The following is a 27,026-nucleotide window of genomic DNA, read 5'->3' on the forward strand; positions in this document are numbered from 1 at the left end:
GGCCCAGTGACCTGCATCAGACAATTAATGCCCTCCAAGGGACAACAAAAGAAGAGTAAAGTCCCCTGGAAAAATGTTGTGACGTCCAAGGAGGCCTCTCGTTGGCTGAAGCTGCCCCCATGGCCTTTTCTCTCCAAAACTTCTGGCTAGTGTATGAACCCTGTGAGCCCTCTCCATAATTATTTTACAATGATGTGCCGTACTATTCCATCATGCAATGTTAAGGCTAAAAATGCCATCTAGGCTCCAAACACAGGCAGGAATTGGACCAGCTACAAAATTTGCTGCTCAAGCAGTTGGCTCATACCTGGGGCTGTGGAAAACAGATGTGTATGAGCCCACTTATATACATGGGGACCTGTGCTAGTCCTTGAAACAACAGCTAGAACAGACCCAAATACAAGGTTTGCGTACATGTCGCCTTAGAGAAAATAAGAATAATTAGAAATTGCGAAGTAGCAATGTGTTTACTCATTACTTTTGGTCATTTTGCTCCTGGAAGCTTTTAGGGGGGATGGATGATCTGATTGATGATTTAAGCCATGCCAATAAAACGGAAAGATTACAGAGAGTGGGAGAATTACTGAGTATTGTGGAAGCAACGGTGCAGACTTTGGCACTTTTGGATCAGAAAACTGTGTCATATGCCAACACGAACGAAACTATCAGTGAGTATTCTCATGGTGTGTTCTTCATTCTATGGCCCCTCTCACAACCTTTTCTCCTCTGTCTGCAAACTGCCCAAAAACATGCAACCCTGAATGCATGTGAGGAGATCAATCTGCAGGAAGGTGGAGGGATTAGTTTCTTTCTAGGCTGCGTTCACACAATGCATTTGAATTAAGTTAAGAAACACAATTCAAGCGCAGAGTGAAGGAGTTTCTCCCAATCGCATATGCATTTATACATAAACACTTTTTTTTAGGAATAAACACCAGATGTGGGCATGTCCGATCTTTTCCCCGTGTGCTGCACCGTATCGCTCCGTGCGGCCATTGCCAGCCTATGCACCTAAGGTTGCGGCCATATATACGCCCCCCAACAGTCGTCTGAATGCAGCCTTATTCCCAGTCTCAAGCTTTTACCTCTAAACGCCTATACGATTGGGAGAAACCCCCCCCCCCTTTGCACAACAGGTGAACGCAGCCTTTAGTTTTGATCCAGTGTTACAAAATTTAAGGATAATTCTTTACATTTATTCAAATTTGATGAAAATTCTTGACAACTGAATATTACATAATATAATCACTAAAAAAGAGTTATATTTCCATAGGAATTCAAGTTTCAAATGGGAAAGTAGATGAGGGCACACTCTCAGTTAAAGGAAAAGGAAGCCACATACAACTGGATTCTAAAGCAGCTGCAGGAAATACAGGTAAATGGCCTTTTTGTCCAACTTTTGAGACTGGGAGAGTCTATCAGCTCCAAATCACCCTTAGGGTGATGTCAGACGTGCCGCTTTGTCTGCGTTTGCAGATGGAAACGCCTGCGGTCAGGAACAAGCCGCCCGTGTTTTGCGTTAATTTAATGCAAAACACCGGTGGCTCGTTCTCGATCGCAGGCGTTTCCACCCGGTGGGTGCGGCTTTGTCTGCGTTTGCAAACGCAGAGAAAGCAGCACGTCTGACATCACCCTTACAGGCAGGTGGTAGTGTATAGTTAAGGGATTCATAGAAAGAGGAAAACAGATCTACTAATACACATCTCTATGCCCAGTGCACATAGTGACACATTTATCACATGCTGGCTTTAAGTGCCATATTAAAAAAACGCCATCTATGCATATTCAAGCTCTTCTAGCTCACCCACGCCTCCGGCTTCCTAATTGAAAAGGGGCCTATTTTATCTTCAGCTGAGCCAACTTGACTCTGTTACATTACTCACATTCTGGCTGTGTGACTGCTAAAGAGAATTCCTGAGGGAGGGGTGAATGGAGTTGTTGAGAGAAACACATGCGATTGGGTACAGAGAAATTAACTCCCCCTCCCTCTGGAATTCTCTTCAACAAGGGAAACTGGAATAACAGCTAAGCAGGAAGGATAAATATGCCGGACACAGCTCAGAGAAAAAAAAAAGATGATCTGACTCACATGGAGCAATCTGCATAGATGGCGATTCAACTTTACAAACTGACTGTGGAACTTTTTAGGTGTGGGGAATAACATTACAGGGGTATTTATCCTGCTGTATAATAGTAGTTTTAAAACATGTCAGTCGCTTAGTTAGTATGGGTTAATTTAAATTACGTTGAAGGTGAAAAATAGGCTCAGCATCAAGTGGTTAGAAAAAGAAATCTGATTATCTTATGGAGCACTGTTCCATCCACCATCCATAGACATTTAAAAGTTAGGAGGGAATGTTGTCAGTTGGCCATTTTATATGGATATCGGAGTTCCTCAATCTAACCGCAGCATAAAAATCCATGAGTAAAAACCAGTCCTGAGGATATTTCTAGAAAATTCTACTTTAAGAAAAAAAATTGTATTATTCTTTGGCCTGCTTTTAAGACTAATGGGTGTGCATATGAATTAAAAGGAGTGCGAGTATAGTCAACTTAAAGTGAAATCAAGAGGAAACGTTGATCATTGGGTAGGATAACCTTCTGAATGCAAAATATAAATTTTAATTTTGTTTTTTCTACTACAGGTTTAGCATTATTAGGGAGCATAGAGTACACTAATATCACTCACATTCTGAATGGATCTGATCTTTTTGAAGAAAAATCAGAAAATAAAAGCTTTACACTTGTTTCCCCTGTGGTCAGTGTCTTCCTTGGCATCAGTAACACCTCGAATCTTCAACAACCAGTGTCAATGAGGCTGAATTTTACAGCCGAGGTAAGGATTTTCTTTACATATTGCTTTCTTTACATAAATTGTTCTATACATTTATGGCACCTGTAGAATTTCAGGAGTTTACATGCCATTGGTTATTTAAATAGTTTCTAGAAGATTCCATATGTGTTACATATATATGTGTTACACATACATTTGGAATATCACTGGCACTCTTTCATGCATTTATTATATATTTTCTCTTTTTATGGATACAAAATAAATGTATTTGTATACATTTTGGTCAGGAATAAATATTATGGTTTAATTTCTAAGATGCATAACATTTTCTACAACTGTAGCCTCACTATATCCTAACAATATGCCATAATGTTATTACATGGTAACAACACTTTTATGCCATTTCAGCATTCAATGTACACTCACCGGCCACTTTATTAGGTACACCATGCTAGTAACGGGTTGGACCCCCTTTTGCCTTCAGAACTGCCTCAATTCTTCGTGGCATAGATTCAACAAGGTGCTGGAAGCTGCCTGCGCTAACACCGGAGCCGGCTCCGATCGCGGGTGTTAACCCCTTACACGCCGCGGTCAAACATGACCGCGTCGTGTAAGGGTGTTTGCGCTGTGGATCGGATCCCCCGTGCCGCTTACCGGGGGATCCGATCCACTTCTGGGCAGCTCCGAGGACTGGCATGTGCCCCGGAGCTGCCCGGTTTCCATGGCAGTCAGACCCCTTCCGGGTCTGACTGTAAGCTGTCTGAGCATGCGCAAGCTTGCTCAGACAGTTTACACTGCTCTACAATAAAATAGTATTGTAGAGCAGTGTATTGGACTTAAACCAGTGATCAGAGCATCACTGGTTTAAGTTCAAGTATGTATAAGTAAAAATATGCAAAAACACTTAACACTACACATTATAATAAATAAAAAATAAATACATAAAAATATAAGCCCCTAAAAATGTCACTTTCCCATAAAAACACTTAATAAAGTATAAAAAACACAAAAAAACCCGCATATTTGGTATTGCCGCGTCCGTAACAATCTGTATAATAAAACAGAATCGTTACTGGACCCGCACGGTACACGCCGTAGAAAAAAAAACGCAAAAATGTTCCGAAAAAAGATAATTTTTAATTAATACCCTATAAAAAAAAATGCTAGTAATTTAAAAAATGTTATGCACTCCAAAATAAGCCCACTAAAAAGAACAACTCGTCTCGCAAAAAATAAGCCCCTAACTAGATTTGTCAGCCGAAAAATAAAAAAGTTATGCATATGAAAAGATGATGATGCTAAAATGAACAAGATTTTCTCCAAATTGGTTTTTATTCAGTACAATTGAATAAAATACACAAAACCCCCACATATTTGGTATCCCTGCGTCCGTAACAATCTGCATAATAAAACAGAATCGTTATTAGATCCGCAAAGTTAACCCCGTAAAAAACAAAACAAAAAAAAGCTCCAGAAAAAAGATCATTTTCAATTAATACCCTATAAAAATGCTCTAAAAAGGGATTTAAAAAATGTTATGCACTCTAAAATAAGATCACTAAAAAGAACAATCCTTCTCGCAAAAAATAAGCCCTTAAACAGATTTGTGAGGCGAAAAATAAAAAAGTTATGCATATGAAAGACGGTGATGCTAAAAGTAACAACATTTTTGCCAAATTACTTTTTATGCACTAAAAATGGGAAAAAAATAAAAAATCTATATAAATGAGGTCTTTTTGTAATCGTGGCGACCCATAGAATAAAAATAATATACTATTTTTATGGTATGGTAAACAGCCAAAAAAAAAACCCATAAAAATCTTCCTGAAAAGTGATGATTTTCATTTCCTCCACCAACAAAGAGTTAATAAAATCTCACCAATTAGCCTATAGATTCCCCCAAATTACGTACCAGAAAAGTGCATCTCATGTGGCAAAAGAAATAAGCCCCTATAGGTCCACATTAAAAAAAGAAAAAAATTATAGCCTGTACAATGTGACATAGCAAATCTGATCTGGATGGTCCCTCCTTCCCTTATATACCCGGCCGTGCGCCCATACAGCAGGTTACCAGCACATGTAGAGTATCCGTGTACTCGGGAGAAATTGGGTATCAAACTTTGTGGAGCCTTTATTCATTTAATCCATTGTAAATGTTTAATTTTCCACCCAAAATGAGTGTATTGTGAAAAAATATTACAATTTGCAGACTGCACCTCCATTTTGTTTTAACCCCTATAAAACACGTAAAGCGTTAACAAACTTCTTAAAAGTGGTTTTTCATACGTTGAGGTGTGTAGTTTCCACAATGGGGTATTTTACGAGTCTCACTATTATTTAGGCCTCTCAGTGTCAATTAGAAATTGAGCAGGTCCATCTAAATACAGGTTTTGGTGATTTTACAAAAAATGTGAAAAATGATACCTAAATTCTGAGCCTCATAACATTCTAGTAAAATATGTGGAATCTTAAAAAACCATGCCAACATAAAGCAGACATTTGGGAAATGTAAGTTATGAATTTATTTGGGAGCTACGACTATCTGCATCAAAAGTAGAGAATTTAGAACGTTGAAAATAAAGAATTTCTCCAAATTTTTGCCAAATTTAGTTTTTTTTCATAACTAAACAAAAGATATCATCCAAATTTTTAAACTAATTTGAAGTACAATGTGTCACGAGAAAACAATCTCAAAATCCCCTGGATATCTCATAGCGTTCCCACGCTATAACCACTTATAGTGACACAGGCCAGATTTGAAGAATGGGGCTGCGTCCTTAAGGCCAAAATAGGCTGTGTCCCCTAGGGGTTAAAAGGTGATTATTGATTTTTTTTTTTATCCACTTGCATTTAAGTGGAGTTTGTTTTTTTCAGAAAAATTTATTGTGCTGAAAAACATGGCTTGTACTCAAGTATTAACGGTAATATTTTGTTTCTAGCCATTATCAAAAGTTAATATTTTTTTGCAGGTAAAATTCAATAACTTTAGTTGTGTGTCCTGGTCTGTGTCAGAGAATAGTTGGAGCAGTAAGGGTTGTATGATGGTGGAAAGTGATGCGATTGGAATAACCTGTAACTGCACCCACCTGACCAGCTTTGCCATCTTAATGCTTTTACAAGAGTATGAGGTGAGTCTCTGTGGTATTAATTGGTGAATATAAGTGATATGTCTATAAATAACGTTTAGTATAAGCATTAGGCGACATGTAAAGACTTTTTCTTTTCTATGGGCTCATATACACGGCTGTAGTATCCACGACACTGCCTGTGAGTCATTAATGCAAAATTCATAGCAGGTTCTATTCCTGCCATCTTTAATGTTATCATCAGCATGTGAGCAGAGTTCCCACAACAATGACACATGGGCCATAAAACAACAGACCACAGGTCCGTGATATATGCACATTTGTGTCCAGGAGACCTTACATTGTGACATCCAAACACAATAATTGTATAAACTCCACTTCCTATATAAACATTTCATCACAAATATCTTTGGTGTCTAATCCTGTGTAAGTCATTGATATTGAGGATACTTAGCAGCATTGGTGTATTGTGCCGCATAACCTTGCTCTGCTTCTCTTGTAAGGAAATGGATGCAAATTTTATGGCAGATAAATGGTGTCAAATAGGGTATATTAATTATTCTCTCTCAGCTTTCCAGCGCATATTTTGACCAGTGTGACCTATAAACGGTATTTGCATAGATTCCGCTCAGAATTTAGGCCACCTCTTGCAGGACAAACATCTGACATCCTCACAATGAAAAATCCAGTGAGTAAACTACCCTTAAAGGAACACTCCAGTCAAAGGCAGGAGCAGGACTCATTTTCATTGTTAAACCTTGCTAGACCCTAAAGTCCTACTCCTCCCTTCAGGCCCTGTACAAGGTATAATTCAATGAATTAGCTTTGACTATAGTGTTTCTTTAAGTTATTCTTCATTGTGTATTACAGTACATGTTACCTTCAGGCAGTTAGATACATTATAAACATTTGGTGTACAGTCACTGGTACATGATGTTTCTAGATACATACACAGCCGGCGCCGTTTAGAAACCTAGTGACCACACAGCTAGTTCCGGGTAGAGTCGAGCCACTGCTTGCACCCGGTTTTTTGATTGAAAGATATAGGGCCGATGCCTGCATATAGGATGAGGTAGCGTCACGGACATCCAGACCCATGACACGCCGCAACCCACTGCCGTTTCCCCTGAAGAGTGCATGCAATTGTGCACGAAACGCGTAAAAATAGGGAAATCTAACACCTTGAGTTATAGGGCACAATAGAATGCATGTAGGGACAGTTTAATTTGGGGACCGCCGTTGTAAGGGCTGGGAGCTACTAACAATGGGGTTGAATTCTGAAGAGGGCATAAACAGGGACAGCTAGAACATCTCCCTTCAGGATTGTCTGTCCCCTTCCATGCGTAATTGTGATTATTGCGCATCTGGTGGCCTATAGGACACAAGAATTGTGCCTATCATACTAGGTAATTTGAATAATTGTATGTTGTTTTGTTGATACCTTTTTATGATACACTATTTATTAAAAGTTACGTTTTAAAATTTGATAGCATCTTGCTTTGGATAGATTGAACTATTATTTGATGCTGAAGGCCATTAACTTGTCTGATACTAAGATTGCTGCATGGAGCAATGGTAACTAGTTTCTTTGCTTTTTTCTTAGATACATACACAGTTATAGAGTTTCCCTTTACAATTTGAAGAGAGGGGGTTAAGGGGTTAACACCCCTTACATTGTAATTGTCATGATGCAGAAGAGGAAAGGCAGCCATTGAAAATATATTTGTCAATCAGTACTTGTTTGCAGTGGCCTTTTACACAGGCAAGCTAATAGGAAAAACCATTCAAAAAATTGATAATTTCATCATGCTTACAGTTTCCTTGTTTACATTAGGCGACATGCTGGCAAAAAAATATTTTTGCGTATTAAAAAGGGGATGTGATTATCGAATAACAACTGTTGTTTAGGTAAACAAAAGTACACTTAACCCCTTAAGGACGCAGGGTTTTTTCGCCCATTTCTCGCTCTCCACCTTCAAAAATCCATAACTTTTTCATCTTTACGTGTACAGACCTGGGTAAGGGCTTATTTTGTGCGTAACAAATTTTACTTTCCCGTAATGTTATTTATTTTAACATGGTGTATACTGCGAAGCTGAAAAAAAATTCCAAATGTGGAAAAAAAATGTTAAAAAACGCACGTGCGTCACGTTCATTCTTCGGTTCGGTGCGATCACGGTGATACCAAATTTATATAGGTTTTATTGTGTTTTAATACATTTTCAAAAATTAAACGAATGTGTACGAAAAAAAAAAAATGTTTTGCCATTTTCTGACGCTAATAACTTTTTCATACTTTGGTGCACGGAGATGTGTGAGGTGACATTTTTTGCAAAATGAGCCAACGTTTTCATTGCTATCATTTTGAGGTCTGTGCGACATTTTGATCATTTTTTATTCCATTTTGTATGTGATGTAAAAAGGTTTAAAAGTCGCATTTCAGACATTTGTGTCTAATGAGTCTGTGATTTTTACTGTTTATTATGTTTTATATCAGTTCTAGGGAAAGGGGGGTGATTTGAATTTTTAATATTTTATAAATGTTTTTATTTTTTAAACTTTTTTTTTCTTTTTTTTTCACCATTTCTTAGACCATCTAGGGTACATTAACCCTAGATGGTCAGATCGCTCCTACCATATACTGCAATACTACTGTATTGCAATATATGGTATTTTTGCAGCTGATTTATTACAATGAGCCACTGGCTCATTGTAACAAATCTGCAGAAGCCAGGTAGCCTCGGGTCAAACGAAGACCCGAGGCTACCATGGCAACCGATCGCCAATAAAGATGGCGGCGCCCACGCGCTGCCGTCTTTTAAATGCCGGCGGTGGCAATGAAAGGGTTAATAGCCGCGATCGGTGCAAGCACCGACCACAGTTATTAGCGGTAGGGGTTTGCTGCAATATGCAACAACCCCCACCCTTGTATGAAGAGGACTCAGCCCATGAGCCCTCTTCATACAATCCCTACGGTGCAGAGTGTTAAGAGGTTAAATGGACCAATTACGTGCAATGACCGTTCCTAAAAATGTAAGTTACCAATAATCGACCCAGTCATTAGGCTGTGTAATAGGACCACTACACATATTTATCTTGTAGGAACAGACTAAAGACACAGACAGAGGACTAATCCCATTCCCAGACAACAAGGAGACATTCCATCCCTGAACCCAATTGCAAAAAACAGAGAGGAAGACAAAACAAATACAGAAGAACGGTTCCAGAGCCGGGTCACAATAGAGAGGGCACACACTGTGCAAAATCGAAAAGACAGTAGAAAGACAGGATCAAGAATACAGAGATCAAAAATAACACAACAACTAGATACTAGGAGCTTGCTACAAACTGGGTCTATAGCATGCACATTACTAGATGTGAGCAGATGCCTGAGCAAATTGTAGCAGAGTTCTGACATCCAAACCAAGCAAGGGAGCGATGTACGCTTAATGAACCAGAGCAGAGCTGCAGGAGAGTGACCGGTGTGGTGCAAATCAATCAAGTTATTCAGAAAACAAACTACTGTTCAAAGTGAAACATAACAATCCAATGTGCATATCTACATAGAGAGGATGACGCCGCCACAGATGTTACACTTTCAATGTGTGAGCAAAGTCAATACAGTCTAATATTAGTGCTTTACTTATTTTACAAATGTCATTGACGAACAAGTCATAATAACATGGGGACCAACAGAACCCGCCTTTGTATGTACAAATTAAAGATCTTTTTACAGCTAAATAAATACCATCTAATTGTCTCAGAATCTGAATTTATCAAAGTGCTGTATTACTGGAAATGTGTTTGTAGTGCAATGAATTAGATTAATTTTCTGTTTTGAGCATAATCTCACTTTTCACCTAATTTCTGGATAACCAAATCCCAATGACTATAATAGTCTGTGGCACGTTGCAGACTACTGTCATTTTACCATGAAGGCTACAATTAGAATATTTCTGTGTATAAAGGTTTATAACTTATTTATATTACTTTAAATTACAGAGCTGGACTTTGACTCTCCTAACACAAATCGGACTCTCCATTTCGATCTTCTGCCTTGTACTGGCAATCATCACTTTCTGCTTCTGCCGCTCCATCCGTGGAACACGAAACATCATTCACACGCACTTGTGTGTCAGTCTCTTCTTTGCCAACTGTATATTTCTACTTGGAATCACCGCAAGCGGAAACAAGGCAAGCTCTGTTACATATATATATGGCTCTATATGTGGCCGTATTGGCGCTGTGTTTATTAAAGGACATCTACCACCAGGATCAGGTATTGTAAACCAAGCACACTGACATACAGGTGTGCTCTCCCTCTAGCAGGATCCGTTCCTCTTTAGGCTTCTTATGCCCTTGTTTATAACAAAAAGGGGCTTTGAAAATTATGCAAATGAGCATGAGGAGCTCTGGGCTCCATTAACACATATGGAACATAGAGCCCCTCAGGCTTATTTGCATAATTTTAAAAGCCTTTTTATTTTTTTAAAGCAGGGCATAAGAAGCTAAAAGAAGAGCGTATCCTGCCAGGGGAGACATACACTAGCATCTAAGTATACTTGGTTTACAATCCATCATCCTGGTGGTAGATGTCCTTTTAAGCTCCATATGTACCTTTCCTTTTACCTTCACGCAGTAAGATACATTATAAACATTTGGTGTACTGTCACCGGTACATGATGCTTCTAGATACATACACAGTTATAGAGTTTCCCCTTTTAGAATTTGAAGGGAGGGGGTAAAGGGGTTAAACACCCCTTACATTGTCTATAGGCTGCCAGTACAGGAAGCTAACATTATCTGAAGCAAAGACACTTTAATGCTGTTATGTACCCCATTCAGTCTGGAGCTACTCTTCTTTTATTCTGTAAAATTATGCAGATGAGCCTTAAGGGCCGCAAATGCACTTAGGAGCAGCCGGCTGTGCACTGCAGATACAAATAGAGAACCATGCATAGAGTGGAATTGGAGAGAGCTTGGTGATGTCCCCGGCTCTCTGGCAGGCGCAGGGCAGGGAGGAGGTGAGTAGAAGGTCTGAAAAGTGAAATGAATAATTAAAGAAAACCTACCACCACAGATCTACCTATTAAGGTAGATCCAGTGGCAGGTTCTTCTAATGTATAGCCCTTTTTATGGTAATCCTTTAGACGCGGGTAACTTTTATCATCTTTTATTACACTAATATGCAAATTTCTGAAAGAGGCTACAGGGGCGTGGAGTACCCGGAGCTGATGCTACACGGCACGGCTATTCCACGCCCCAGTAGCCACTTTAAATCGTCCAAGACATCTTCAGCACGCAGCTACACTCGTTCTTTTATAGACTATCTTTGCAGAGCTGGTGGCTGTGCCGTCTCAGCTCTGAAGCGAAAACTACTGTGCATGTACAGAACTCCGGCTTTGTGGACAAGTTTGCATAGCCACCAGGAGCTGCGCACTGAAGAGGGTTTGGTAGAAGGGTCGAAAACTGGGGAGTGGAGTAGCTGCGCCGTGTGGTGTCAGCTCCGGGTACTCCACAATCCAGTGGCCTCTTTCAGAAATTTGCATATTAGGCTTAGGAGAACTGTATAGTATATTACTCTAATGACTCTATGCAGTATTATAGACTGATACAGGTAAGGCTGATGAAAGTTATAAAACACAAACATATTTAAAAAATTTCACATACCATAATTAAGTTAAGAGTGACCCTTCCAGATGATGGGTGAAGAATCCCAAAAACATGGCAAATAGTTTCTGCCTGTATGTTATTGTCAAAGGTTAGACGATCACAAAACCTTATTCCTTTCAGTTTCTTTATGATCTTTAGAACCTGAAAAAAATTTAGATCAACTTCAATAGTGTAATGCTAAAATAAAAAGGGATTGCCATGTTTAACACCTTTAATGGTACTTTAAATCTACCATCAAAATGAAGCATAATAAACCAGGAACACTCAACTCTTAGATCCAGGCACTGTGACAGTGGTCATCTTTTTATATTTGTTGGCCCCTCCATGGCACCTTTTCTTCTAAAAAGAGTGAGATTTTATGCTACAGTATAACAACAGCTTGCGAAGCCACAGGACAGAGGGCTTCTGTAACACGCCCATAGCCCTTCAAACACATTAGTATCATTTTAAAAGTTGATTTTGGAAGGCGGCTCTAGGTAACAAATATAAGAAGATTACCACAGTTACGGTAGCTGGATCTATGAGTAAGTGCCCCTAGTTTATCCATGCTTTATTTTGACTGTAATTTTGTGTTTTATATTTGATAACATCCGTTTTTGCATCATAGGTTGTGTGTGGCATAGTTGCAGGACTTCTTCATGCGTTCTACCTCAGCTCCTTTTGCTGGATGTCTCTGGAAGGTCTGGAGCTTTATCGCATGTTAGTTACAGTGTTCAACACTCATCTGAAGAAAAGATACCTCCTGGCAGTAGGATATGGCACGCCGGCTTTGATTGTCACAATAAGTGCAGTCATATATCATGAAGGATACGGCACTAAGGAATAGTAAGTGGAAGTGTCATTGTGATTAATGGAAACGCTTCATTGACAAAATATCAGGATAGGTTTCGATATCATAACAGTGAGGAAACAACTGGTACACTGCTAGGGAGCTTTATGCTTTATGTGAGTGGGGTGGCAACTAAGCAATAGCTATTTTGGGGAAGCCAACCATCAAAAGGACCCCACAGATCTCAAAACGGCAGGGAATTTAGTACAGTTTTAACGTAAAGAATTAATTTGGACCAGTTTTGGTAAAAACGTGAATAGACTTCAGCCACCACTTCCTCCGCGTTCCAAAATCCCAGTTCTCTTCTCCTCTGATGTGAGTTCATCATTAGCCTTAGTTGTCAAATATACAATAAAACTGATGATGGGAGCCCCAAAAATAAGAGCATCAAAGATGAAAGGGGGTGGGAGATCTCTGGAGTGTATAGTGTGTTTTGCTTCTTAAAGGGGTGTTCCCATCTGGGCATTCACATTTAAATAAATTAATTTGCCATATGTACACATTTCTTCAATTGGATGTTATTAAAAAAATTTTCCCGTGTGAAGATAATTTCTCCTAAATGTAGCCATGTTGTCTCTTAGTAACCAGATAGCTTCCTCGGATACGACCACCTCACTTTTTGGCAGCAGTGGCCAGACATGCACAATAGAGTCCTGCCTGACCACTTGGCTTCAGCAATCATTACCACAGGACGGCTGTCCGACATGTAGTAACTGCTGGACATTTCATATACAAAAACCTTTTGTGTCTTTCTGCAATCCCTCCAGCAGAGGTGGTCGTATCCAAGGACACAGTCTGGTTTCTAAGGGACGATATGACTACATTTATGAAAAAAAAACACAGGAACATTTTTTTAAAATAACATCTAATTGTAGAAATGTTTATATATGGCAGATTAATGAAACTGAATGTGAGTGCCCAGATGGGAATACCCCTTAAAGTTACTCCATTTTGCTCTATTGACGTGTATTATTTCCCATCTCTTCCCTTACAGCTGCTGGTTATCTCGTAAAAATGGTTTCATCTGGGCCTTTATGGGACCGGTCTGTTTGATTATACTTGTAAGTAGATATTCACATAAAATTAATACTAAACAACTTAATTCTAGTTCAGTGAAGGTCAATGTGCAATCTAAAAATCATAAGACAATATTATAGTATTAAGTCTGAATGTTTATAGGTTTTTTTTAAGGTTATAAGTGTCCCACAGTCAATAGGGGGTCCATCAAGGATTTTTTCTGCAAGTAGGAAGAGTATGCTTTAGGGTCCAAACAATTAACCCCTTCCCGCCGCAGCCATTTTTCGTTTTTACGTTTTCATTTTTCACTCCCCACATTTTCGCTGTGTGATGGCTTATTTTCTACGCAACAAATTACACTTCAAAAAATGGTGGTATTTAATATTCCATGCCATGTACTGGGAAGCGGGAAAAAAAATCCAAATGCAGTGAAATTGGTAAAAAAGCGCATTTGTGCCGTATTCTTGTGGGCTTGGATTTTACGGATTTCACTGTGCACCCCAAATGACATGTATACTTTATTCTTTGGGTCGGTACGATTACGGGGATACCAAATTTGTATAGGTTTTATAATGTTTTCATACGTTTAAAAAAATTAAAACCTCCTGTACAAATTTTTTTGGGGGGATTTTGCCATCTTCTGGCGCTAATAACTTTTTCATACTTTGGTGTATGGAGCTGTGTGTGGTGCCGTTTTTTGCGGATTTTGATGACGTTTACAAATGTTATCATTTTTAGGACTGTACGACCTTTTGATCACTTTTTATAGAATTTTTAATTTTTTTTTTAAATGGCAAAAAAATGCCATTTTCGACTTTGGGCGCGATTTTCCGTTACGGGGTTAAACACATTGAAAAACCGTTATCATATTTTGATAGATCGGGCATTTTCGGACGCAGCGATACCTAATGCACCGCGACCCAACAAGTGACGTACTATTACGTCACATGTCGGTAAGGGGTTAAGGTATATCAGCCAATGTCTGTATCAGAAAACCAACACATTTTGTCCTGTGCATTCTTAACCCCTTAAGGACGCAGCCATTTTACAGCTTAAGGCTCAGCCCCATTTTTTGGATTCTGACTTGCGTCACTTTATATGGTTATAACTTTTGAACACTGTTACTTATCAAAGCGATTCTGAGATTGTTTTTTCCCCACATGTTGTACTTCATTTTAGTGGTAAATGTTGGCTGATAAGTTTTGCGTTTATTTTCCAAAAAAAGAAAAAATGTAGAATTTTTTGAAAAATCTCACTTTTTTGAAATTCAAAATCATTACATTTTCAGGCAGATAGATTTACCACCTAAATAAGTTGCTGCATAACATTTCACATTTGTCTACTTTACATTTTCATAATTTTTGAAATGTCTGGATAATATATTTTGATGTCGCTCGGCTTAAAAATCGAATAGCGATTTTCCGTATTTTCAGAATGTACTCTTTTGCGGATAAATACAGTTTTGAATGAAATTTTACATATTTAGTATCAAAACCCCCCTATATAATCAACCCATTTTCAAATCTGCACCCCTCGAACTATCAGAAACAGATTTTAGGAAGATTGTTAACCCCTTGAGATCTTCATAGTAATTGAATCAAAATGGAGGTGAAATTTAGAATGGTCAAATTGTGCCGGTTATACGTTCATTTAGCACTAAAATTTACACATTTCCAAAAGATAAAAATAGAAAACCCACCATACAATTTGTTCTGCAATTTCTCTCGAGTGCAGAGACCCCCCACATGTGGACGTTACTTGTTTTATGGGGGCACAGCGGGGCGCAGAAGGGAGGAAGCACCCTGCAGCTGCCAGGATTTTAGTTTCCTCTTTGGTCCCTTTTGTAGGCTATAAATTTTCGCTTTTTCGTTACTGGGGCCATGTGACGACATATTTTTTGCGGGATGAGATGCTTTTTCCAGTGTTGCCATTTTGGGATTGGTATCACCTATTGTTGAAAATTTAGGAACTCGTTTTTGAGGGTATGAGTAGAAAAGCATCAATTCTGTACTGGATTTTTGACTTTTTTTTTTCGTGGTCACCGTTTAGCCTAATAATCATGTTATCTTTATTCTATGGGTCGATACGATTACGGGGATACCAGACTTGAATATATTTTCTTACATTTTACTAAATTTGTCAAATAAAACCGTAATGTGGGAAAAAATCTATCATTTTTGCATTGCCGTCTTCCAAGTGGCATAACATTTTTACTTTTTTGACTTGGGAGCTGGTTGATGGCTTGTTTTTTGCGGGACATGCTGTACTTTGCAGCAGTATCATTATGGAGTACATATGTTTTTGTGATCACCTTTGATGGCATTTTTTGTAAGATTGAATAGGTAAAAATGTTAATTTTTGGTGGGTTTTCAATAGTTTTTTTTAACGGCGTTCATCGTACGGGTTCAATAATGATTTACTTGTATTCTACGGGTTGTTACGGACGCGGTGATACTGATATATGTGGGGTTTTTGTTATGATTTAGACTTTTTTGGGGTTATATGTCTCTTTATATGTTATGGGGCTTATGGGCATTTTTATTGATTTATTACTTTATTTTTTATTGAATAACATTTTTTTTTTTTAACTTTTTCACTTTTTCCACCATGGGAAATGACCAAGCAATCATCTGATTGCTTGTTCATGATAATACTCTGCAATAATCATGTATTGCAGGCACGGGCGGACTGGGAATTTAAAGTGGCCCTGGAAAAAAATGTAAAAGTGGCCCCATTCTGTGGGCGGGGTCAAAACAAGTAGGCGTGGCCTGGTGATGTGGGTGGAGTTACTAAACAGCGCAGAGAAAGAGACTCATACTACCTCCCTTATACAAGAATAACGCTTCGTTAATAAGAGCACACAACTAATACTGCCCTTAAGTAAAATATATTGTAATACTACATTTTATGTACAAGAATATAACTTCTATAATACTGCCCCTATGTACAGGAATATAACTACTATAATACTGCCCCCTATGTACAAGAATATAACTACTATAATACTGCCCCCTATGTACAGGAATATAACTACTATAATACTGTCCCCTATGTACAGGAATATAACTACTATAATACTGCCCTCTATGTACAAGAATATAACTACTATAATACTGCCCTCTATGTACAAGAATATAACTACTATAATACTGCTCCCTATGTACAGGAACATAACTACTATAATACTGCCCCTATGTACAAGAATATAACTGCTATAATACTGCCCCCTATGTACAAGAATATAACTACTATAATACTGCCCCCTATGTACAGGAATATAACTACTATAATACTGCCCCCTATGTACAGGAATATAACTACTATAATACTACCCCCTATGTACAAGAATATAACTACTATAATACTGCCCCCTATGTACAAGAATATAACTACTATAATACTGCCCCCTATGTACAAGAATATAACTACTATAATACTGCCCCCTATGTACAGGAATATAACTACTATAATACTGCCCCTATGTACAAGAATATAACTACTATAATACTGCCCCCTATGTACAGGAATATAACTACTATAATACTGCCCCCTATGTACAGGAATATAACTACTATAATACTGCCCCCTATGTACAAGAATATAACTACTATAATACTGCCTCCTATGTACAGGAATATAACTTCTATAATACTGCTCCCTATGTACAAGAATATAACTACTATAATACTGCCCCCTATGTACAAGAATATAACTACTATAATACTGCCCCCTATGTACAGGAATATAACTACTATAATACCGCCCCCTATGTACAAGAATATAACTACTATAATACTGCCCCCTATGTACAAGAATATAACTACTATAATACTGCCCCCTATGTACAGGAATATAACTACTATAATACTGCCCCCTATGTACAAGAATATAACTACTATAATACTGCCTCCTATGTACAGGAATATAACTTCTATAATACTGCTCCCTATGTACAAGAATATAACTACTATAATACTGCCCCCTATGTACAGGAATATAACTACTATAATACTGCCCCCTATGTACAAGTATATAACTACTATAATACTGCCCCCTATGTACAAGAATATTACTACTATAATACTGCCTCCTATGTACAAGAATATAACTTCTATAATACTGCCTCCTATGTACAAGAATATAACTACTATAATACTGCCCCCTATGTACAGGAATATAACTACTATAATACCGCCCCCTATGTCCAAGAATATAACTACTATAATACCGCCCCCTATGTACAAGAATATAACTACTATAATACTAACCCTAGCCAGCCCTCCCAGTATATAGCCAGCCCCCCCCAGTATATAGCCATCCAGTCCCCCGAGTATACAGCCAGACAGTCAGTCCGCTAGTGTACAGCCAAACAGCCTTCCCCAGTATATAGCCAGCCAGCAACCCCCCAGTATATAGCCAGCTAGCCCCCCAGTATATAGGCAGCCAGCAACCCCCCAGTATATAGCCAGCTAGCCCCCCAGTATATAGCCAGCCAGCCCCCCCCAGTATATAGCCATCCAGTCCCCCGAGTATACAGCCAGACAGTCAGTCCGCCAGTGTACAGCCAAACAGCCTTCCCCAGTATATAGTCAGCCAGCAACCCCCCAGTATATAGCCAGCTAGCCCCCCAGTATATAGCCTGCCAGCCCCCCCCCCCCTTATCTTATCTTCATATTGCTGAGATTAGGGGCTCGGCATATAGCCCTCCACATTCGGAATGTAGAACTACTCCACAATAGCGAATATACTACCCCCCCCCCCCCAGTATATAGCCAGCCAGCCCCCCCCCCTTTACACAGTCAGCCAGTCACCCCTGTATACAGCCCCCCCTGGTATACAGCAGTCCCCTCTGGTATACAGCAGTCCCCTCTGGTATACAGCAGTCCCCTCTGGTATACAGCAGTCCCCTCTGGTATACAGCAGTCCCCTCTGGTATACAGCAGTCCCCTCTGGTATACAGCAGTCCCCTCTGGTATACAGCAGTCCCCTCTGGTACACAGCAGTCCCCTCTGGTACACAGCAGTCCCCTCTGGTACACAGCAGTCCCCTCTGGTACACAGCAGTCCCCTCTGGTACACAGCAGCCCCCTCTGGTACACAGCAGCCCCCTCTGGTACACAGCAGCCCCCTCTGGTACACAGCAGCCCCCTCTGGTACACAGCAGCCCCCTCTGGTACACAGCAGCCCCCTCTGGTATACAGCAGCCCCCTCTGGTATACAGAAGCCCACGTGTATACAGCAGCCCCCTCTGGTATACAGCAGCCCCCTCTGGTGTACAGCAGCCCCCTCTGGTGTACAGCAGCCCCCTCTGGTGTACAGCAGCCCCCTCTGGTGTACAGCAGCCCCCTCTGGTGTACAGCAGCCCCCTCTGGTATACAGCAGCCCCCGTGTATACAGCAGCCCCCTCTGGTATACAGCAGCCCCCACTTGTATACAGCAGCCCCCTGTATACAACAGTCCCCTATGGTATACAGAAGCCCCCCTGTATATAGCATGCAACAGCCCCCCTGTATACAGCAACACCCCACCCCAGTACATGCAAATAAAAAACATGAAACTTACCTTTCCGGCGCTTTCCCCGCTGCTCCGCTACATGATCCAGTCCGGCCGCGGTGACAGATCCGTACGCGCCGGCGTCGCAGGCTATGACGTCATAGCCTGCGACGCCGGCCCGTACGGAGCTGTCACCGCGGCCGGACTGGATCATGTAGCGGAGCAGCGGGGAAAGCATCGGAAAGGTGAGTTTCATGTTTTTTATTTTTACATCGGCCCACCATCACCAGTCCCAAACCGGCCCCGGACCGGCCCCAAGTGATTGCAGGGTATTATCAGTGTTAGCCTATGCGCTTGCATAGGCTGGCACTATGCCAGTAAGATGACGTCACAGACGCCATCTTACTGGCAGTGCCTGCAGGCAGTGCTGGGGACCAGATCGGACCCCAGCACTTCCATAGCAGCGATCGGCGTCCCCCGAAAACGGTTCGGGGGGGGGGGCGATCGTGGGGGAAAGACCCCCAGAGGCATGTTAGATGCCGCGGTCGTGCTGACCGCAGCATTTAACGGGTTACACACCCGCGGTCGGAGCCCACTCCGACCGCGGGTGTTACACTGGGGTGCCGGCTATTAGTTACAGCCGGCACCCCGTGTTTCCCGATGCCGGTTCGGCTCTGATCCAGAGCCGAGCCGGCATAAGCGCCGTGGCGGATATATCCGCCACTGAGCGCTAAGTCACTGCGCTCCGTGGCGGATATATCCGCCACGGAGCGTGAAGGGGTTAAAGGAATTGTTTCACAAAGTAGGCTGAGGGCAGATTCACAAGTGGCGTTTTTTGTTGGATTTTAAGGGGGGCATTTTTATCGCACATTATTAAATTATGTGAAACTAGACAGTCTGCGGTCTTTGTGTGACCCGTAGCTGTCATAGCAACTGATCGCCACCTCCAAAAGACCTCATGGGGGGCAGTGATCAAATCCAATATGGCGGCACCCACATGTCGCCGGGATTTAAATGCCTCCAACAGCTTTCCCAGCACCAGCCATCGGTGTTAAAGGGAACCTACCACCACGATAAAGGTAGAAAGGGTGGTAGGTGCATGTATGGGACATGAGGATAGCTCTTTTTAGAGCTAATCTTCACATCCCCGCTATTTTTTTAAAATCTTAATTGCATTAGGGCAATAAAGATTTTAAAAAGATAGCGGGGACGTGAGGGTTAGCTCTAAAAAAGGCTATCCTCATGTCCCATACATCCACCTACCACCCGATCTACCTTTATAGGTAGAATCGTGGTGGTAGGTGCCCTTTAATAGTGGGTGTACCTTGTAACATTTGCCTGATACAGAGAGGGCTCAACCTGAGCCCTCTGTCTTCCCACTCTGGATGTGCACCGTACTAAGGCGTGCATCAGGAAGCGGTTAAGCATGCGGTCACACATGGCAGTAACACGTGCATTTTCAAACATCTGAGGAGATTTGCCTGATTACATAGCGGTTAACATTGCGTTTACAAAAAGCATGCATTAACGCAATGTTAACAGCTATGTAAACATTGTTCTGATGCATTTGAAAACACATATGTTACTGCCACGTGGGACCGCAGCCTCAAATCAGCCACACGCATAGTAACACGTAAAAAAGGTATCCAAAAAACACCACGCGGGAATGCACCCTTATCCCCAGAGTGCTCCATATGAATGGAATACTAGCATGCTGACCTCAACTCCATATATATCCATATAGGCCTACCTGAACAGGTATCTGAATAGAGCTCTGGTCAAGCAAACACAATGGTGTAGCACATTTCCCATTGAAATTAATGGTTTGCTGATGTCACACAAACTTCAGCATAAAATATAGGATAAATTATGTGTGAATACATACTGAAAAGAAACGCGAACACCTGAGGAGCTCATGCAAAGGGCAGCAGCTTCATATCATGGCTGCATATATCATATATACACAGTATATGTATATAATCACCTAACAGGAGTTTGTGCGCTACCTGCTGGTCATAACAGGTACTGCAGCTCAAGTATGAGATCGATAAGGGAAAGATATGAGATAATGAGCAAATTTATAGATAATAAATAAACATTTGTTATCCAATTTTGTTTTACAGATAGAAATATGACCAATAAATATGAATCAGATAAAAAAAAAAATAGGAGACAGACTTAAATGTATGTATGGGGTAGATTATGCAGATATAAGATAAACATAATCGATAAGGGAAAGATAAATATATGATGGATAAATATGAAGTAGATTAGATAGATAAATAAGAGGTAGATTACATAAAAATAGGTAGATCAGACAAGTAGATGGACATATATGAATATTAGGTGTATATAATATGAACAGATGTCAGGTTGGATGTTATGAGGTAGGTAGATAAATGATAACAGAGGAACGTATATGGGGTAGATCAGGTACATGTGAGGTAAATGATAGGTAAATAGGTAGATACCCTCGGCTCGCTACCGCCCCCTGTAGGATGTGTCTAACATACATTTTCTGTTCAGCTAAACTGCGGGATTTTCGTGCTTGTCGTGTGGAAACTGGCGGTAAAAATGTCCTCCATCAACCCGGAGCATGGGAAACTGAAAAAAATCAGGTAGGTGGCACCTCACTTATAAACTTACCTCACATTGTTACAGCACCGAATATATAGAGTGAAGTATGTGGGTTGTAGTGTCACATACACAGTTGACATCATTATTTTACTATTACTGTCAGAATAATACGTGTATTATTTCTTCTCCTGCCCCGTTTTCTTTGATTGTACTCCTCAGTTCTCCAGTTGCAGCCATTTTGTTCTTCTTGGGGCCCGAACTGCGTCACAGCACTTGAAATGGCGGCAGCTGTGAGGAGAAAGGGGCGGGGCTCCACGCTCCTCATAGGCGCGCTCAGGCCATAGCTGCTGCTATGTGTCTGCTGTGTATGTGACGTGGATGGCCATTAACCCTTTCATGTTTTTCCTCACATCGTTCAATAATTACTAATTTATTACTATACCCTTTGCATAGCTGTACAGGCCTTGTATTACAGGGGCTAAGTTTAATTTTATTTTTTTTTTATTGGCACCAATGAATATGTAAAAATTAGGACAACATTTTTCTTGTGCTTTTCTTTAAAAAAAAAAAAATTAAACTTTGAAAATGGTTATTTTTACTGATGGCCAAATTTATTGGGGTAATAATTTTTTGATATTTACATGCATACCAGGTTGACACGCAGCGTTTAAAGGAAACCTACCATTTCAAATAGTCGGTGTAAGCTGTAAACACCGAGCACCAGCTTGGTAGGTTTCCTTTAAAGGGGTGTTCCCATTTCAGAAAATTAATGTACATTTTTTTACTGATAAAAAGTTATCAACTTTCCAATATACTTTTTTGTAATTCCGCACGGTTTTCTAGATCTCTGCTTGCTGTCCTTCTATAGGAAGCTTCTATGTTTACTTCCAGTGGACAGGAATCTGACCATGGTCACACAGGTGCACGGCTCCTTATATCATAGAGAGAAAGGTGGTGACACACATGGCGTTTTTGGGCCGTTTTTAGTTAGTGCGTTTTCAGATCGTAAAAACTGCATGCGTTAAAAAAACCGCATCTGCTTTTTAAAAACACGTTTTTGAAAACGGATGTGTTTTTTAACCGTTCCGTTTTTTACGTTCAAAAACGCCACATGTGTGTTCACCCTAGTCAGAGCTGTGTGATATAACGAGCCCTGTGTGACCATAATCAGATTTCTATCCACTGAAAGGGAACTTAGAAGCTTTCTATAGAATGACAGCAAGCAGAGATCCAGAAAACTGTAAGGAATTGATACAGAAAGTATATTGGGAAATTGGATAACCTTTTATAATGCAAACAATAACGTTAATTTGCTGAAATGGGAATACCCTTTTAAGTTGCCATTTGGAACTCAATGCAAAGGCTGCGGGTAAAGGGCTTATCCTGACAGCAACCATGTTGAAACGCATTTAAAACGCTTGAAATCAGGAACAAGAATCACGTGTTTTACGTTGTTTACATTGCTACTTGTGTCTGATCGAGCCTGTGAACCCAACTTTTCTGTGTTACAGTTTGTGTTAAAAAAAAAAAAATAGAAATTAAAGCTGAATTCACACGTGTTAAAGTTGTAGCAAGTAATTTCTATAATTCCACAAAATAGAGAAAAATATTTTCACTATGACCGGAGCTCCAAGGATTCTAAAACTTCGATGAACAGCACCAATCTTCAATTTCTCCTGCTGAAAGTATGTCACCATTCAGACTAGCACCATCGCACTCTCATTCTCCTCCTTTATTATATTGTAACTGGAAGACAATATGCAGGCAGATGGTGTGGTACGTTCCAACAAGGTTAAAATTTATTCCAATTCATTATACTCACAAAAATCCAATAAAAATGCGCATATCACAAATTCACATAACGGGACGCTAGCTTTCTATCCGCCCGACCCATGGTTTCGCCGGCAAGGCTTCTTTTTGATTTTTCTTACAGGAAACCTACCCTTTGGAAATGGGCATTCTGAGCCACACATACCTGTAGCTGAAATGATGCAGGAACATATCTTGGTTAAGCACATAAACCAGACGTTTCCTTAGAAAATTGATTCTTATATTATGCTAATCCCCCACTTGTCGCTTCTGTGTGCGTCACACAGGCCGATCTGCGCTTGGGCATTAGCATAATTATACAGGCGGAGGAGACCGTCGAAGTCTCGCGACTGACTTGCAGGGCAGCTGCGCAAACTACCCCAAAAGTCTCATACTATTACAGGACTTCAATGGTAGTTCGCACAGCCGTCCTGCGAGCCTGCGATGCGCTTGCTCTAGTGCTCGTGAGGGCTTGGTGACGTCACCGGCTCTCGGGAGCGAGGAAGGGAGGGTGATTGGAGGCAGTGATCATTTGCGTCTGCGTAATGATGCTAATGAACAAGCGCGGATCGGCCTGTGTTACGCACACAGAAGCGCAGAGCGGGTGATTACCATAATATAAGAATCGATTTTATAACAAAACGTCCGATTTATGCGCTTAACCACGATATGTTCCTGCATCATCTTAGCTACACCTATGAGCAGGTATATGAGGGTCATAATTTACACTTCCGAATGGTAGCTTTATTTTAATCAGATAGTTAAAGTTTGTGGCACATGTTCAATTGGCAGTGCGTTTTGAAACGCAGTGCAGTCGGATCGGGGGAGGGGCTTGTGTTGAAGGTACGGGATAGGTGCTAAAAGCCTTGAGCTGTTTTATAACTTTTCATATGCCAAGAAAAAAGTTTTTCATATTTTTTTTTTAGGACCCTGACGGTGACATCTTTAGCGCAGCTGTGTATCCTGGGGAGTTGTTGGGGATTTGGTTTCTTCATGTTCGATTCTGCTAAGCCCGTTTTCGTGTACATATTCACCATCCTTAACACCTTGCAAGGATTACAGATTTTTGTTCTGCACTGCCTGATGCACAAAAAGGTGAAAATAAGGGGCACTATGTGGGGTGGAGCAACAGACAAGTGTGACCAGTCATTATACTATTTTATTCTCCGTCCTCTCTCATCCACAGGTGCGGGCAGAATACAAGATGTGGCTCTGTGCACTCGCTCATTTCAAGTCTCCAATATACTCCGAATTCAGCAACACAAGCAATACACAATCCAACACCAAGGTAAAAATGGGCATGGAGAGGGCTCAGCCCGTGCGCACCGTGAATACACGGTGGGCGGTCATGAACCAGTTAAGATGCAGTTTTTGATGCCCAAAACAGCAATGGAGTAAAAGTAGGAGGAGCAGCACCTTACAATTATTTGTCTCAACCCATTATCATACACACATGCTTTTGGCTCCAAAAACTGCCTCTGAAAAATTAAACGTGTGGGCGCACCCTCAAAGAGGTCAGGGAGATTTGGAACACTAAACCACCCACAGGTCCATTATGGATTGGTAGTTTAGTGGCCCAAATCACCCGGTTTGGTTTTTAGACATTCACAACACTGTGTTAACAGACGTGTTAGCATCACGTTAACTGCTGCATTTTGTAATCGCAAATGTTAACAGAAATTTAATGAGGCAAATCTTTTTTGTGGCATTGCATTTTAAAATGCATGCGTTAAAGGATATATACCATTTTCTTTTATGCATTTTATGCATGAACCAAACATACCTTGAGAATGCTGTAGCTACACTGATGCAGAAAAATATCTTGTTTAATATCTGAACTGAGAGGTTTTGCTGAAAAAACAATTATAAAGTTATGATAAGGCGTTTGACACGTGCCCTTCTCCAGCCTTGTCCCATCCAGCATAAGCTTAGAACACTGTAATCACTGTGTTGTCCCTGACAGGCAGAAGTAATCAATCACTGCACCATCCCCCAACTGCTGTGTATGGGTCATCCAGCTCATGTTGATTAGTCCTGTCTGGACAGTTCAGTCCTGTGTAAGTAATGTGTTTATGTACAGCAGCCAGTCTGCATCCAGCTTACCCAAGGTCATGAATTTTATAATTGTTTAGTGAGCAAAACCACTCAAACAATATGTTTCTTCATCAGTGTAGCTACAGTATTCGAGGTATGTTTGTTTTAAAATGCATAAAAACATGTGATAGCACTCTTAACCGGTTCACATCAGTATTGCAGAGTATTATCATGAACAAGAAATCAGATGATTGCTTGTTCATGTCCCATGGTGGAAAAAGTGAAAAAGTAAAAGAAAAAAAGTTATTCAATAAAAAATAAAGAAATCAAACAAAATATATAGAGACATTTAACCCCCCAAAAAGTCTAAATCATAACAAAAACCCCACATATATAGCATCACCGTGTCCGTAACAACCTGTAGAATAAAAGTAAATAATTATTGAACCCGCAGGATGAACGCTGTTAAAAAAAACTGTTATAAACCCTCCAAAAATTATGATTTTTACCTATTCAGTCCCAAAAAAAAATGCTATAAAAAGTGATAAAAAAAAACACTGTATATACTCGAGTATAAGCCGAGACCCCTAATTTTACCACCAAAAACTGGGAAAACCTACTGACTCGAGTATAAGCCGAGGGTGGGAAATGCATTGGTCACAGACCCAGCCAAGTATATAGCCAGCCCCCTATAATATACAGCCTGCCCCCAGTAGTATACAGCCACCCCAGCCTGCCCCCAGTAGTATACAGCCACCCCAGCCTGCCCCCAGTAGTATACAGCGTGCCTCCAGTAGTATACAGACAGCCCAGAATTTTTTTAAAAAAAACTTATTTACTCACCCTCCGGTGGCCCCGATGCGCGGCGCTGCTCCCCCGATGTCATCGCGGCTCCTCTTCTTGCTTCTGCGCCGTCTTCAGTCTTCTTTAGCATCGCGTTGGGCGCCGCAACTGTTCTCTCCCCTGCGGTGCCTAGTATGACGCGCCGCTGCTGACCTCATACTAGGCGCCGCACGGGAGAAGAACAATGGCGGCGCCCAGCACCATGTTAAAGAAGACTGAAGACGGCGCGGAAGCAAGAAGAGGAGCCGGGAAGCCAGAAGAGGAGCCGCAATGACATCGGGGGAGCAGTGCCGCGCATCGGGGCCACCGGAGGGTGAGTAAATAAGTTTATTTTTTTTTTAGTCCATTTTTAATTATTTTTTTTACAAGTATTGACTCGTGTATAAGCTGAGGGGACGTTTTTCAGCACATTTTTTTGTGCTGAAAAACTCGGCTTATACACGAGTATATACGGTATGTACTCCAGAATGATACTGGCAAAAAACAAGCCATCAACCAGCTCCGTAGCCAAAAAAGTAACAATGTTATGCCACTTGGAAGACGGCAATGCAAAAATGATAGATTTTTCCCCACATTAGGGTTTTATTTTACACATTTAGTAAAACGTAAGAAAATGTCTGGTACAAAAATATTAATGTCTGGTACAAAAGGGGCCAATGGGGAAACTAAAATCCTGGCTGCTGCAGGGCGCTCCTTCCCTTCTGCGCCTCGCTGTGCGCCCATAAAACAAGTAACGTCCACATTTGGGGGGTCCCTGTACTTGGGAGAAATTTCATAACAAATTGTAAGGTAGGTTTTGTATTTTTATCTTTTGGAAATGTGTAAATTATAGGGCTAAATGAACGTATAACCGACACAATTTGACCACTCTA

General features: G+C 40.7%; 1 protein-coding gene and 1 long non-coding RNA gene across 8 annotated transcripts in view; one reads left to right on the plus strand and one right to left on the minus strand.

Moving 5' to 3' along the window:
• Window positions 1-21,827, minus strand: part of LOC140127925 (uncharacterized) — a 282,936-nt gene extending 261,109 nt beyond the window's left edge. For 3 of the 6 annotated variants that reach the window (XR_011855086.1, XR_011855085.1, XR_011855083.1), the window contains exons 1-2: window positions 21,538-21,823; window positions 11,551-11,694 (exon numbers count right to left, since the gene is read on the minus strand). This is a non-coding gene — a long non-coding RNA (uncharacterized lncRNA). Of the gene's footprint in view, window positions 1-11,550; window positions 11,695-21,537 lie in introns of all 6 variants that reach the window. The other 3 variants (XR_011855082.1, XR_011855084.1, XR_011855081.1) reach the window with 3 other exon arrangements.
• The window catches only part of LOC140127923 (adhesion G protein-coupled receptor E5-like), a 102,908-nt gene that overhangs the window by 73,841 nt on the left and 2,041 nt on the right, over window positions 1-27,026 (plus strand). For both annotated transcript variants that reach the window (XM_072149141.1, XM_072149142.1), the window contains 10 exons: window positions 503-668; window positions 1,274-1,375; window positions 2,646-2,836; window positions 5,764-5,922; window positions 9,883-10,074; window positions 12,161-12,378; window positions 13,377-13,443; window positions 21,418-21,509; window positions 24,204-24,372; window positions 24,464-24,565. In XM_072149141.1, coding sequence (XP_072005242.1) covers window positions 503-668; window positions 1,274-1,375; window positions 2,646-2,836; window positions 5,764-5,922; window positions 9,883-10,074; window positions 12,161-12,378; window positions 13,377-13,443; window positions 21,418-21,509; window positions 24,204-24,372; window positions 24,464-24,565 — 1,458 coding nt within the window. The remainder of the gene's footprint in view (window positions 1-502; window positions 669-1,273; window positions 1,376-2,645; window positions 2,837-5,763; window positions 5,923-9,882; window positions 10,075-12,160; window positions 12,379-13,376; window positions 13,444-21,417; window positions 21,510-24,203; window positions 24,373-24,463; window positions 24,566-27,026) is intronic.

Source organism: Engystomops pustulosus, chromosome 4 (genome assembly GCF_040894005.1).
Source record: "Engystomops pustulosus chromosome 4, aEngPut4.maternal, whole genome shotgun sequence".
In the NCBI taxonomy this organism is placed as follows: Eukaryota; Metazoa; Chordata; class Amphibia; order Anura; family Leptodactylidae; genus Engystomops; species Engystomops pustulosus.